The sequence below is a fragment of the Halichoeres trimaculatus genome, unplaced genomic scaffold (genome assembly GCF_033239565.1).
Source record: "Halichoeres trimaculatus isolate MK-OKI-2021-1 unplaced genomic scaffold, fHalTri1.1 fHalTri1_scaffold_5, whole genome shotgun sequence".
NCBI classification, from domain to species: domain Eukaryota; kingdom Metazoa; phylum Chordata; class Actinopteri; order Labriformes; family Labridae; genus Halichoeres; species Halichoeres trimaculatus.
Genome location: NW_027437183.1, coordinates 29,757,384 through 29,770,392, shown reverse-complemented (window position 1 = coordinate 29,770,392; position 13,009 = coordinate 29,757,384). Strand labels below are relative to the sequence as shown.

At 43.9% G+C, this 13,009-nt stretch overlaps 1 protein-coding gene across 1 annotated transcript in view; it reads right to left on the bottom strand.

The window, feature by feature from the left end:
• Positions 1 to 4,987: 4,987 nt before the first annotated feature.
• ebf2 (EBF transcription factor 2) overlaps positions 4,988 to 13,009 on the bottom strand; it is a 28,265-nt gene continuing 20,243 nt past the window's right edge. The window contains exons 7-15 of the mRNA XM_074670007.1: positions 10,548 to 10,629; positions 9,095 to 9,236; positions 8,385 to 8,515; positions 8,031 to 8,157; positions 7,843 to 7,931; positions 7,677 to 7,742; positions 7,048 to 7,222; positions 6,776 to 6,958; positions 4,988 to 6,685 (exon numbers count right to left, since the gene is read on the bottom strand). Of these exons, the coding sequence (XP_074526108.1) occupies positions 6,459 to 6,685; positions 6,776 to 6,958; positions 7,048 to 7,222; positions 7,677 to 7,742; positions 7,843 to 7,931; positions 8,031 to 8,157; positions 8,385 to 8,515; positions 9,095 to 9,236; positions 10,548 to 10,629 (1,222 nt within the window). The 3' untranslated portion in view covers positions 4,988 to 6,458. The remainder of the gene's footprint in view (positions 6,686 to 6,775; positions 6,959 to 7,047; positions 7,223 to 7,676; positions 7,743 to 7,842; positions 7,932 to 8,030; positions 8,158 to 8,384; positions 8,516 to 9,094; positions 9,237 to 10,547; positions 10,630 to 13,009) is intronic.

Below are 13,009 nucleotides of genomic sequence, written 5' to 3'. Positions count from 1 at the left end.
TTAATCACCAGCGCGAGGCCTTCTCACCTCACACTGCCGCGCGCACTAACAGCCAATACGTGCGTTTGGCCTAAATTACATTCCTACTCCTTTAATCTGGCTAATTGTCGATACTATAGTATACCTAAAGTAGGAGGAGGATCACGACATCAAAAGTATTTTTCAACAGATACCTGGGTCTAAGGTGCTGGGTTAAAACAGTCTTATTTTGAGCTGTATACATACTCCTAAATCTGAATGTAACTCCAGAGCAGACTCAAGAAACAAAAAATTAAAGGGCATGGGTGTTATTTAAGTAAACACGGACAATACACAGCCATGGGCTGGCTGTATTGTGCTCAGAGGCGTCTCCTGGAATTTTGGGTCCCATGAAAATGAAATCATATGGGGCCCCACCATCGCTGCCCAGTGTCTAATGTCACACCCATTGCACTGAAAAACCCATTTCAAGTTTTTTTGCATAAAATTCTGACAACTGAGGGATTTAAGAAAATGTATGATATGAAAAATTTCTGGGGTACTATTTATTTTACATACACCATCATTTGTACAGAAATGTAGAGGTTCATTCTTCCTGTCATTCCAGAGCCACAAAACCTACTTTGTCTTCCCCAGAAGCCAAAGGTGTGTAAAATTGTAGAAAAAGTTTAAATATATTGAATAATTATTCAAACAAAAAGTTTTTTTTTAATCAATGAAATTGAAGAAGTAAATAAGAAGACTTGAATTTGATAACATAGGCCTATACTAATAATATCACTCTACTCTTTACTTTTTATTGTCTGCTTATTTCTTGCCATCTATGAAGGACCAAAACGGCCAAAATTAAAAATAGATAAAAATGAAAATAAAAACCAAAATAAAAAAATATACACAATAGTAAATAGAGTAAAAATAAATTTTAAAAAATGTGAAAATAGAATAAAATATCAACATTTAAGTAAATAAAAGCACCCTGTTCTCATATTTATTTATTTTATGTGGCAGATACTGTGGCAGCTCAGGATGAAATACAGCAGAAAGTAATGTCCAAAGAGGAAACAGTGCTAAGTGTGTCTTGAGCTGAACTGTTTGCCTGTTGGTTGATCCTTATGTGAGAGCAGAAAGTGATGAAGTATGTCTGCAGACACAGAAAAGGGAAATATACAGAGAGAAAAGCACACAAACATTAGGTGGGTCTCAAAGCTCCAAAGTTTCATCCTCCCTTCCTCGAGTTGTGTCATTCACTTGCGTCAGTCAAAAGGCATCAGGAAGGCTGTGAGCGGGTAACCACAACAAAAAAGTAACGCTTGACCTTGTATTAAATCACTGGACGAGTGCATCACACAACTCTCTCAGAAAACACACAACACTAAGATGTTGCCTGCTGAACTGCTGATCCTGGATGATGCATTCACTGAACCTTGTAATTCTCATTCCTATTCAGTCCCTTAGAGTATCAGTGTGAGAATTCGGGAGAAAACCATTAGAAATTCCAAATTGTGAGTTTAGCAGGGAGAGGGTTAAAATTGGGAGACTCCCGCAAAACAAAACGGGAGTGTTGGCAGGTATGGGTAAGAGTGCAGCATGAGGGAGGGGTGGAGGGTTAGGGTTAGGGTTAGTGTTAGTGTTTGGGTTGGTGTGTTTTAGGGTTAGTGTTAGGGTTAGTGATTCAGTAACATGTCCCATACTGCTGTCGGTTAACGTCAAACCAGTATGACCTGTATGTCACAAATTTAAGTTGTTGGTATTACCCTTTACCACTGTTTGGCTTGAGTTTGAGTTGAGTTCACTTTCCTGTAAAAAAAAAAAAGTCTGGTGAGAAGTGAGTTTTCCCTGTTTGTCTCTCTCTCTGTCCTGTCATTCTTTTTCTTTGATGTTGTGATTTTGAGACCTTCAGCATCAGTGACTTGACTCTTTTGTGTGAGATGAGTCCAACTGTAGGGTGGGCTAATCATTTTTTACATTTACTGGGGTGAGAGGTGACACAAAAAGAAACTAAGCATTCTTTCTATTTAACTCTACTTTCAAAAGCTATTGTTCATTATGGAGAGAAAAAATCCCAATATATTAAACATTATCATGATATCATCAGGTCTATCATGGCCTGTGTTCCTCCATTATGGCTCCAGGCAGATCTTTCACCCACTACCTCCCCTGGCCTGGCAACTTTATTATTCAAGTTACTCTTAGGGGCTGACTGCATGAGATCTAATTTTATAAGGCGTGCAACCTAACTTCAGGGTGCAGATGCAGAAGGTCCAGGATGCAGACTAAAAGGGGCGTCTTATCCTGGGTCCCATGCAGTGATTCTCTCTGAGTATGGTCGCTGAACTTTTTTAAACTTGGCGTTTTATACTAGATACTCTTTATAAGTTACCCTGCTGTGCTCTGATAATGTATTTTAATGACTTTGTTGAATGTTTATTATCTGATGTCTTATGGCTGTTGATGTCTCTGTCATCTGTATGTTTATAGCAAATTCCTCTGGAGCAATGAAGGTGTCATTTGTTAATTCTTGTCAGTAAATGCACAGGAGTTAGAATGAGTTAACATCAAAGTGCAATGTGAACAAGCAACAATTATTTTTTTTTTAAATCAAGTTGAATAATAATAATAATAATAATAATAATAATAATAATAACTCAGTGATGAAAATGTTAAGATGATATCAGTAATAAAATTAATAAAACTCATACCTCAAAAGCTTTATTATGAATTCAGGTGTCAAAAGAGAAACAACCTCACAACTTCTCCACTCACACATCTGACCCCATGGAGCTGTGCTTATCTCTGTCCTCTCTTTTACACACACACACACACACACACACACACACACACACACACACACACACACACACACACACACACACTCACACCTCATGCACACACACACTCCGGCAGTACAAATTGAGAGGCAGGAACGGAGACGTCACTCTGTTCACCAAGCTCACTCCTGTGCTCTGGACAAAAGCAGCAGTCTGACAGATGAGGACTGTGTCTGGGGGCAGGGGAGCTATGTGTTGCTGCATGTGTGTGTGTTTGCTTCTGCATATGTGCATGCATGCATGTCTGAAAAGTGTGTGTGTGTGTGTGTGTGTGTGTGTGTGTGTGTGTGTGTGTGTGTGTGTGTGTGTGTGTGTGTGTGTGTGTGTGTGTGTGTGTCTGTGTGTCTTCTGTTGGAGGGGGGGGGGGGGGGGGGGGGGGGGTGTCTCATGGGGCAGCTCTGTGTCTGTCCCATCTGCCACCCCACTCTACTGACACCCAGGGGAATGGCAGAAAGGGTGGGGGATTCATTTTGCAAAAAGGAATCGGGGTCCAGTGGTCTAATGGGCAACAATGCCGGTTTTACTGAGGGGCCAAAGGCAAAGGACACCGGCTGGGTGCGTGAAGCCAATCTAGCAATCTATTTGACAAAACAGAGGGCCACCCCTGTCAAGCTCTGCCTTGGTCTACCTAATAAGGCACGCGCACCCCTGAAATTATGCCTGAATGAGAAAGGGGTTCACTGTATTTTTATGCTCACACAGATGCTTCGTACACCCGGGGCTAATGTCATCCTAATGCATGGCTGTGCTGTGGCCAGAGGGCTAATTGGGTATATAAACACAAACACATCCCCTGAGAGGGAGAGGGGCAGGGTGCATTTTGTGCTATATGCACCACTGTATTGTATGGAGTAATATTCTGTAACTTAAACATGGAGTCTCATCAGTGACTTTGCAGTATTGGTAATGAAAGATGACATGGTGTTTGCTCCCTCACATCCAGCAGCTTGATGCTCTTTTGAAGCTGCGTGTACAGCATGATGTAGAACGACTGGGTGGCAGGTGGCATCTCATCCTGTCTCTATCCAAACTGTGCTCAGAAGACGGTAAACGGCACCAACACAGCTCCAAGATCAACAGCACCGACAGAACAGCCATGTGGAAGAGAAGCATATGGCTCTTGCACCACTGGGCAGAAGGAGCACTCAGCAAGATGAATGCTGAGGTGCTGGCAACAAAGCTGACTCTAACTTGTCAAATTAACAGCACATCAAAAGAGAGGGGGAGAGATAAGAGGAGAAGGAGGAGGAGGCAGCAGCATGAGGCGTTTTTGACAAGTGCCACTTGATGGTGACAAAGACAGCTCGGAGGGGAACTGTGACTTTCTGTTGAGGTCGGATCACAGGGAGCGTCAGCCGAAGTTTGATGTCCACGTGTCTCTCGCTGTCATCATGCTGAGTTGTTGACGCTCTGTTTGTCCATACATGTCTCAAACAAACACACACAGACATGCATCCACCGGGTGCCACCCTGCCCCCTCACTGCTTTGAGCGCTATGTTAATGAAACAGTTGCTGTTTCCTGGCATAACATTAATTACCCGATCAAAATAGAGTGGGTAATTAACTGCCCTTCTTTACCAGTGCTAATTACATTAGTGGAGAAGGGCCATTTCAGGGGAGCAAAAGAGAGGAGAGAAAGACAGGATGAAGCAGCACCAAACGAAGCCGTGGTAAGGCACATGTCTAACTGTGTATGTGTTGCTTTTTTTTTTTTTTTTAAGCGAGAGGAGGAGGCCACGTTGGAGGAAGACTCATGTGGTTCTCACTCGGGCCCCCAGAGGCTCGGTCCTCAGAGAAAAGCAGGCTTATTGGAGAGGAGAGAGATGGGGGGATGTTGTTGTTTATCTTGACATGCTCTACTCAGTCTTTAACGCTGGCATCACAATTAAGATGCTGCGGCTCATCAGCTATGTATACAAAACTGTGAAGCAAGCTGTACGAGCACACAGGTGATGGGAACACTCAAAAACAGATCCAAAAAAAAGAGCCAGAGATGTGAAGGAAAATCTAAACATCCAGGAAATAATCAGCTTATCAAGTCTGTAAAAAAGAAACCAAGACAACTTAAAACATCTCAAACCAGTGACAGTGACTTTTTCCTTTTGGGTTTTATTTGGAGCACAAAATATAGTTACACCTTAAGATATACAAATCACATTTGAACCATTTTTGTACCGTTTCAAGAAAACCATGGCTTTAAAACATAATATTAAATTGGTAATACCTTTTAAATAAATAAAATTAACCAAACTCTAAAAAAAACAAATTTGCAAATGTCAGCTACTCTTTGTGTTCTTTGTTTTCACATCCTGAGAATGAAGTTTGTGTTACGATGACAAAAATCCATGAGGGAGATGAGCATGGTGTGGGTTCGGAAATGCCTTGTACGCCCCGTTCTTCTTCTGAGCAGCTTGTGCTTTCGTTGACAGTACTGCATAGTGACTGGAGACCTGTGCTTGGTTGAGACATTTCAAATGAAACTGCACAATCTATAGGTTGTGGTTATATAATGCAAAATTTGCAATGTAGAATGAAATAATATCAGGGCATTGCTGTGACAAAGCATGCATTAAAGTGAAAGGGATAAGGCTATCTAACATTTTTTCCTTTATGTAAGAACCTGAAAACTGGTTGTTTAAATCCAAAGTATCAGAGCAATTCTCTGCGAACATTTGACAAATTAATTAGCAATCGTTGAGATAACTTCATTCAGCCACAGTTGGAAAAGGACCACTTTATAAAAACACGTTTATATTATTCCCTATACTAACTATAATAAGTTAAATTGCTTGTTCTTAAATAAATCAATATATGAATTCCTTTAGTAATAACCCTTGAGACAAAGAGTTCTCCCTTGTAAAACCGTAGAGATCAGAACAAAAAATAAAGGGTCTATTTTTCTGGAATGTAAATTGTCTTCAAAAAGTCTACTACAAAAAAAGCTCTCACTAACTCACAGACAGTGAACACACATGCCATTAAGGTGTCCATACACAGCACCCGCTTCTCAGAGCTGCAACATTACATCAGAAGAGTTGTCCTTCATCCAGAAGCTTGAAATGCTCTCATGACTCATCTTGAACGTCTCAGGCCAAGGTTTGGGCAGATTTTGGTGATCCGTGTACTGCGTGTGGTGTAGGCCAGAGGCTCACACTGAAGTTTCCTTTGTTTCCTCACAAAATGCAGACGCTTCATGACAAATAAAGAGCAGTATCCAGTCCAGTCTGGTGCTGTCAGCTAAAGAGCTGTCTGCGTGTAGCTGTGGGTGGAGGATTCTGCCTTGCCTCCAGAGTAGATGGCTGGTCTTTGGATTTTTTCTAAACCCCGTCCTGTTCATCCACCTGGATGAAAAACAAACTAAGGAATGGCAAAGGGGTAGCTCAGGTGGGGACTTTAATCAGAGCTGCTAGTGATCGATTTTCCCTCTTCCCTGCCCTCGTAATGCCAAAGGAGGGGCTAAGTGAAGCAGTGGCCGGGGGTTGAAAGTTGTGGGTGCTTTGCTACATCGGGGGAACAACCAGGCCCGCCATCGCTGAAGAGAAAAAAATATACAAAATCTATGACTCTAATCAATCAGCTTTTGCATTACTGTACACCCAGCAACGTTTTTCTGTCTTCAGGCAGAGCTTTGGAGGGGTTAGTAGAAGGGGTTAGACTGCATTCGTGAGTTCAGACAGGGGGGTCAGATAGTGAGTCGGATGGCTACCTCTGAAGCTGTTCCCCCCTGAGGCAGGGCAGGCAGGGGAGGGGGAGCCCTGGGGCCTGAGCACCGGAGCAAAAGCACTCTTCTGTTTAGCAGCAGACGGGAAGGAGGAGAAAGGCAAGAGAGACGAAGAGGAGCTGGAGCTTCCTGGTATGGTGGGGCTGGAGGGCATAACTGTGGAGGCAGGGACACAAATGAGTCAAATCAGAGTTTACAGCAGGGGTTTGAACATATGTGGACTCAAGGACTATTTTCAGGTCTTACTGTAAGGAGAGCCTGTGGGGGAGGCGCTGCTGAAACCAGGAGATCCAGGTACTCCCAGGCTAGTCATGGGAACTGTCCCGTAGCCTCCGGTCATCCCTCCACTGCCCCCATAGCTGGACTGCTGGGGAGTGGAGGCTGATGGGTAACCCCTCGGAGACAAACTGCTGGAATTTCTAATGTAACCTGCAGAAAAGAGAAACCACTGTGTCACATCTGATCTTCTTGAGTGGAAAGAAGCGTGTGTTGATTGTTTTATGTCTCTGTACACTCACCTTGGCTGCTCTGTCCTGGCTCTCCGATGCTCACGCCAAGCTGAGAGGGATACGAGCCCAGGCCCATCACGCTGCCGTGTGCAGGTGAGCTGGGCAGCGCCTGCAGCTGGCTGTGAGGGCGAGGAACACTGTAGAGAGCCTCTGCAATGTCAGCCGCACGTTTCAACAGCATGTCCTGCAGGAAATACAATGAAACTGAAGTTAGCAAGGCTACTTACAGAAGCAGAAAACACCCAGGCAATAAACTTTGTCAACTGTCAACCTGTTTGATTTGCAGACTAACTTATCTCTTGCCTTTATGGCAAAACTCCTCTAAGCCACAAACTCCAACAAACTCAGTAATCCCTGCCCTGAACTTTATTATCTTCTATCCTTAATTAACAAAAAATACTGCCCTGCTGAATTTGACCTGTGTCATATCTCGGCAAGTTAATTACTGAAATGCATGAGAAAATAAAAATGTCAAAAACAAGAGGCTAGTTCAGCAGCTCAAAAACAAGAGGCTAGTTCAGCAGCTCAAAAGCAAGAGGCTAGCATTACTTTTTAATGGAGTAAAACAGACCCACATACTATGTTCTGTATACCACTGTGTCATTATATACAGATTTTTAAAAGCTTTTGTTGTTTACCTGATTACTGTGCGGGTTTCCATATAGGGCCTCAACAAGATCTGCTGCTCTCTTCAGGAGGATCTCCTTCAAAGACAAAAAATATATTATACAGTCATCCCAATACTGGTACAACAAACAAAGTTGTTGAAAAAAATCCAAGAGGAATTTTCCAAATGAGTCTCACCTTGGCTAGTTTCTCTGGGTCACCAGGGTGCCGAGGAATGACCTTTTGAAGGCGCTGGAAACCATAGTCTATAGTCGGCTCATTTAGGGCTGAAATAAAACATGCATCATGGGTTAAATGTAGGACCTCTGTTTGCATTTCTGAATTCCACAGAAAAACTTGCAATGTGTTGCAATGTGACTGAATACCTGTGTAGATGAAGCGTCCAGGTGCTCCCTTGCAGAATTGTTTCGATTTATAAGACAGTGTGACCTCCACAACCCCAGGGATGTGTCGAGGAGGCGTCTGCACACGGATAGCATGTGGTGTGATCAGCTAAGGAGCAGGACAAAAAAAAAAAAAACACGTCACACAATAGCACCAAGGCAGCACCCAGCATGCATTGTAAATATTTAGGCTAACATAAAACTGGGATGGATTAATTAGTGTAGTGTGTCTATTAATCATTTGAATAATGAGACAAGCCATATGCTATAAATATCATTTCAAAAAAGGCTCACAGTGCAGCATCATTAGCGAGATGTTTTGGAGACTAGTCTTACCTCACTCCACACCAGCATGCTGCCAAACACCACCTGCAGCCCGTCAAAGAAGTTCTCCCCGATGACGATGACCATGGCCCCCCCGGTGGTCCAGCCCTCGCTGGGACTGATGGCTTTGATACAGGGGGTCGCTGCACAGGAGAGAAGAGCCTGAGTTACTCTGATGGGTTCACTGGTGGTATATACAAATCATCAGTTTTCCTTTTTCTGAGAGCTGGTCCCAGACTGGGGGACACTGTGGTAAAAGACTAGGTGGATCACAGTTTGTATTCTGTGTATTTGTATCTTACCCTACATAGCAATGTGCATAAACAACACTGTGTGAGGAGATGTGTACATGAGCTGGAACAGATCATTATAATTTGTTTCTCTTGGTGTAGACATAAATGTAAGTAGAAATTTCCAGTATATCAGACTCTGGTCTCCAGACTTTAAGGTAAGATAGCCCAATCACCTGAGCAGTGTGAGAGCAGAAGTATTTAATTAATACATCGATAAGCTCAGTTAATGACCTCAGCAGCATGGCAGCTTATATTTGATATATCATGGTGATTTTTCATGGACATTAAATAACTGAAGTATCTGCTGTAACTGTGTGTACCTTGGATTGTTCTGTGTAATGTTTCTGAGTGTGAAGGATGAAGATGACATGTAATAAAGAGGAAAAAAAGATGAATGGGGTGCAACGTTGCAGTGTTGAAGTGCCTCACCATACTCCATAGTATTCTCCACAGACTCTCCTGGCTCCAGTCTGCGGGCCCTGCGGCCGTGCTTAGAGTTGTTGTGGACGAACATGTTGTCAGAAACTGCAAGTACGTGGCCGTCTACGCTCACAGTGCTGGACAGGACCACCTGAAAGAAACGCAGAAGAAGAAACATGAGTGCGTGTGCTCGACCGGGACAGCACGCTGCGAGCAACGGTCTCAGGTTGCAACAGAAAAGTCCCGAAGCAACTATTTATTTCTGCACACAGGTGAGAGTTATAATTCTCGAGAGGTGATGTGACATTGCAGGGATTTTTATCATATGTCTGCATTCTGTGGATGAAACTGCTCTCACACCCCTGCACTCCTCCATCAGGACTCCATATGGCCTCTAACTTTTTGATTCATATAGCATGCAGCAGGCTCATCGTTGTCTCCTCCTGATCCTTCAATGACACCAAACATATGGAGCAAATCTCCCACGTTAGCCGGCCGTTAAAGCAGTGGATGATATATAGTCGCCCTAATTTGATTTTCTGGCCACGGCATGTGTGTCCCTTCCCACATCTGCCTTACGCGGATGACACACACACACTCACATAATTAATGATCTGATGCTTGTAGGTTTTTGTATGTGGATATTTATGGGTGTTTATACTTTTCCTGAAAGTGATAATAACTTTGATTGTGTGTTTGAGAGCATGTTTTCAGCTGTACCATAAATATTTCACAAAATGTACTTTTAGAAAAATTAACAGCTAAGCCAAAAGCTCACACTCCCTTGAAAGTATACACATGGCAGGGATTTTGCAGGTGAAGGAACATGTGTGCTGTACGGGGTAAAGAGGGAGGGTAAGGCAAAGAAAAATAACTGTAAATTATCGATCAAGCAGCAGACTCCTGTCCGGCTCTGATCACCTTTTAACCCAGAGATGAGAGCGCCGGAGCACCCGTGCGCTCATAACTTCTCAGCATGTGTCACGTCGCAGGAGTTAAAGCAAACATGGAGGAAGGCAGAGGGAGCACGGAGAAAGAGGAAGGGACCGATGGGTTGCACTGGGAGAGAACGGGGGAATGCCAGACGGGGGCCACCGGTGCTGAAAGACGGCAGAGGAAGTGAGGCGGGAGTGTCCCCTGTGACCACTTCCTGGGTCACGGAGCATGACCTCCTCCATCTGGAGCCAATCACTCAATTCTTGACAACTTCCTGAAACACCTCAACCTATTTCCTGCTCCCCAGCACCCCAATGACAGAGTCTCCCACATATCAAGCCCTTTTTTCGTTTGTCTTTCCATCTCCAACTCCTTATTGATTTCTAACTTTCACCTCTCAGTCCCGCACTTTTTCACACGAGGAATAGTTTTCATGAGTGTATTAGAGAAAGTCCCACATGTCACCTCCATCCCTCTTTTTGCATACAAACAAGCACACATGTATTCCTCCCTTCCTTTTTCATACCTGAAATCTCCTCATGTCCCTTGGGTTTCCTGCCGTCTTCAGACAATTCTGGTTACATTTCAGGAAAAACTTCAAGAAAAACCTGCAGAGGTAAAGAAGAGGACACATGTTTGTACATCAGCAAATAAGAAGGCACACGTAAGAATCATGTATATGATTATCTGCTACTCTGTAACACACCAACACTCAAAGGGGACACTCATTATTTTCAGAGACAGTTCCTGTGGTAGAAGTGTGTGTGTGTGTGTATGCATATTCTTCACATCTACATGAACACAGCTCTGACATCAATCCCAGCTGTTTAGCGCAGTATTAAAGTCAATGTTATTACACTTTAAATCAAGTGATGAGAATTTGAAGCACAGTCCGGTGGAAGCGCTGCTGTGTTTCAAAGTAAAGCGGAGACAGTGATGTATGCCAGGGGGACTCAGGGGACCGTGGTATCCCGCAATGCCGCATTTGAACCCCCACATGGGAATGGAGAGGGAACGGAGTAGAGACAAGTACAGAGAAAGTGAAACGAGGAGGTGGAAGGAAGTGATGGAGGCACAGGCGCTGGTATGGACATGAATTTTGTTTTCAAGTATATGTGTCTCATTATGTATGTGAGTGTACTTTGGAGGGTGAGAGGCTGCTGAGACTGACAGAAGCAGAGAGAGAGAGGGTGCTGATAGCCTCTGCTACACCAAAGAAAATCTGAGAGAGAGGTGGAATAAATAGAGGAGATGGAGACTATGGAGAGAGAAAGAGAGACTCCAAATCCCAGGTGTACACGGTTCGGCAACACGGCCCGCTGCCATGGCAACGCAGCTCTGCCGCAATCCCAAAGTCCCCACGCTGAGAGGCAAAGACAGGGATGGGAAAGAGAAGGCAACAACAAGAACACATTCCTCCACTGAAACACGGCAAGCAGAGAGAGTCAGCGAGGTGAGATGCTGGAAATAAAAGAGGGCAGGTGCAGACAAGATCCACACACATATCTCACAGAAGAAGAAGAAGAAGAAGAAGAAGAATAGGGGAAGAAGAAGAAGAAGAAGAGGAAGAATGTGTCCAAACGAGAGATGAAAATTGACCCTGGAAGTGACACAGGCTGTAATGTGATGTAATTATATCATTTGGCAAAATGTATGTCCTCCAAACCAGATGTCCACTTCACTTCACAGAGAGCACACCACACATCCATTAATGCTCACATTAAACAAACAAGAACAGTGCAAAAGACAAATGCTGCAGGGGAAGGCAGCGGCTTTCCGGCTACATAGTTAGCTCCAATCCCACCCACAATGCGCTCTCTGCAAATATAAGTCATGTTAATGTAGAGCACTTGTTTGGAGAGCAACTTCATATTGGCCCCTCAGCCCTGAACCCTCCCATCGAGTACTAATCTCTCCCTCATTCTGTCAGCGAAGACTTGCTATTCTTCCATCACTCGCTCCAGCTTCCTCCCCTGTGAACAGGGCCCTGTTTGAAACCAGCGCTCAGTTCCAGCAGTGTGTCCAATATTTCTTGATTTGAGATATTTTGTTGGAGGACAATCAATATTGATGTTGGCAGAGGGGGATTACAATTTATGAAAGAAAGTAACGACAGCCAACCTCAAGGCCGCATTAGATCTCAGTTTGAGGTGAAAATATGTAAAAGGGCACGTCCGCAGGTCTGAAACAGTCAGACCACCACTCAGAGGCTTTTTGGACACAGTAAAAGTTTGACATGATTTGTAATTACATATGCATTAAGTTAGACAGGTTGTATCCTGACTCTAAAATGGGACCATAATCAAAAGTGTCGTGTTTCATTCAAGAGCCTCTGGTGAGGGCTCTGCTGTCTGTAGGTTTTATCCAAAGCAATGATTCTTACATTATGACTTATTTCAAAGGCTCAATCTGTCATTTATGAGGAGGTAAGCCCAAGCAGGGAACACTAATAACCATGTCCATGTCAGGCTGTGGTTTAGCCACATTAGCCTCAACAGAAAGACCCATCAACCACTTAATGTTCATCCCAGCAGCAGTCATCCCTCATTTGACTGACTGACATGATAAAACTTGCTCTGACACCTCAGATAGTGAAATCACATCCCTAATTGAGAGGTTGTCTCCGTCCATCTCAGGCTTTGTGCACCCTCTGAGGGTTCTTGACCTTGTTTGTTGACTTTTTCTCATCATTCCTTGTTTGTATGACACCAGATGCCTCACACACACACACGCCCGCACAAAAACACACATTCACATGCATGCATGCATGCACACTCCAATATACCAACACCCCCCACCTTTGCCCCCCTCCCAAAAACCCATTGAGTCAACTTTTCACCCCCCTCAGTTCGGACGCACACAGCTGCAAATGCTGAAATTAAAGCGAGACATTGACGCATATATTAGCATGCATTAGCCGCTTCCCCCTGCCCACTTAACATGCAAATCTCCCAGCCCCGTCGCCTCGCACCTTCTGCCACACATTCA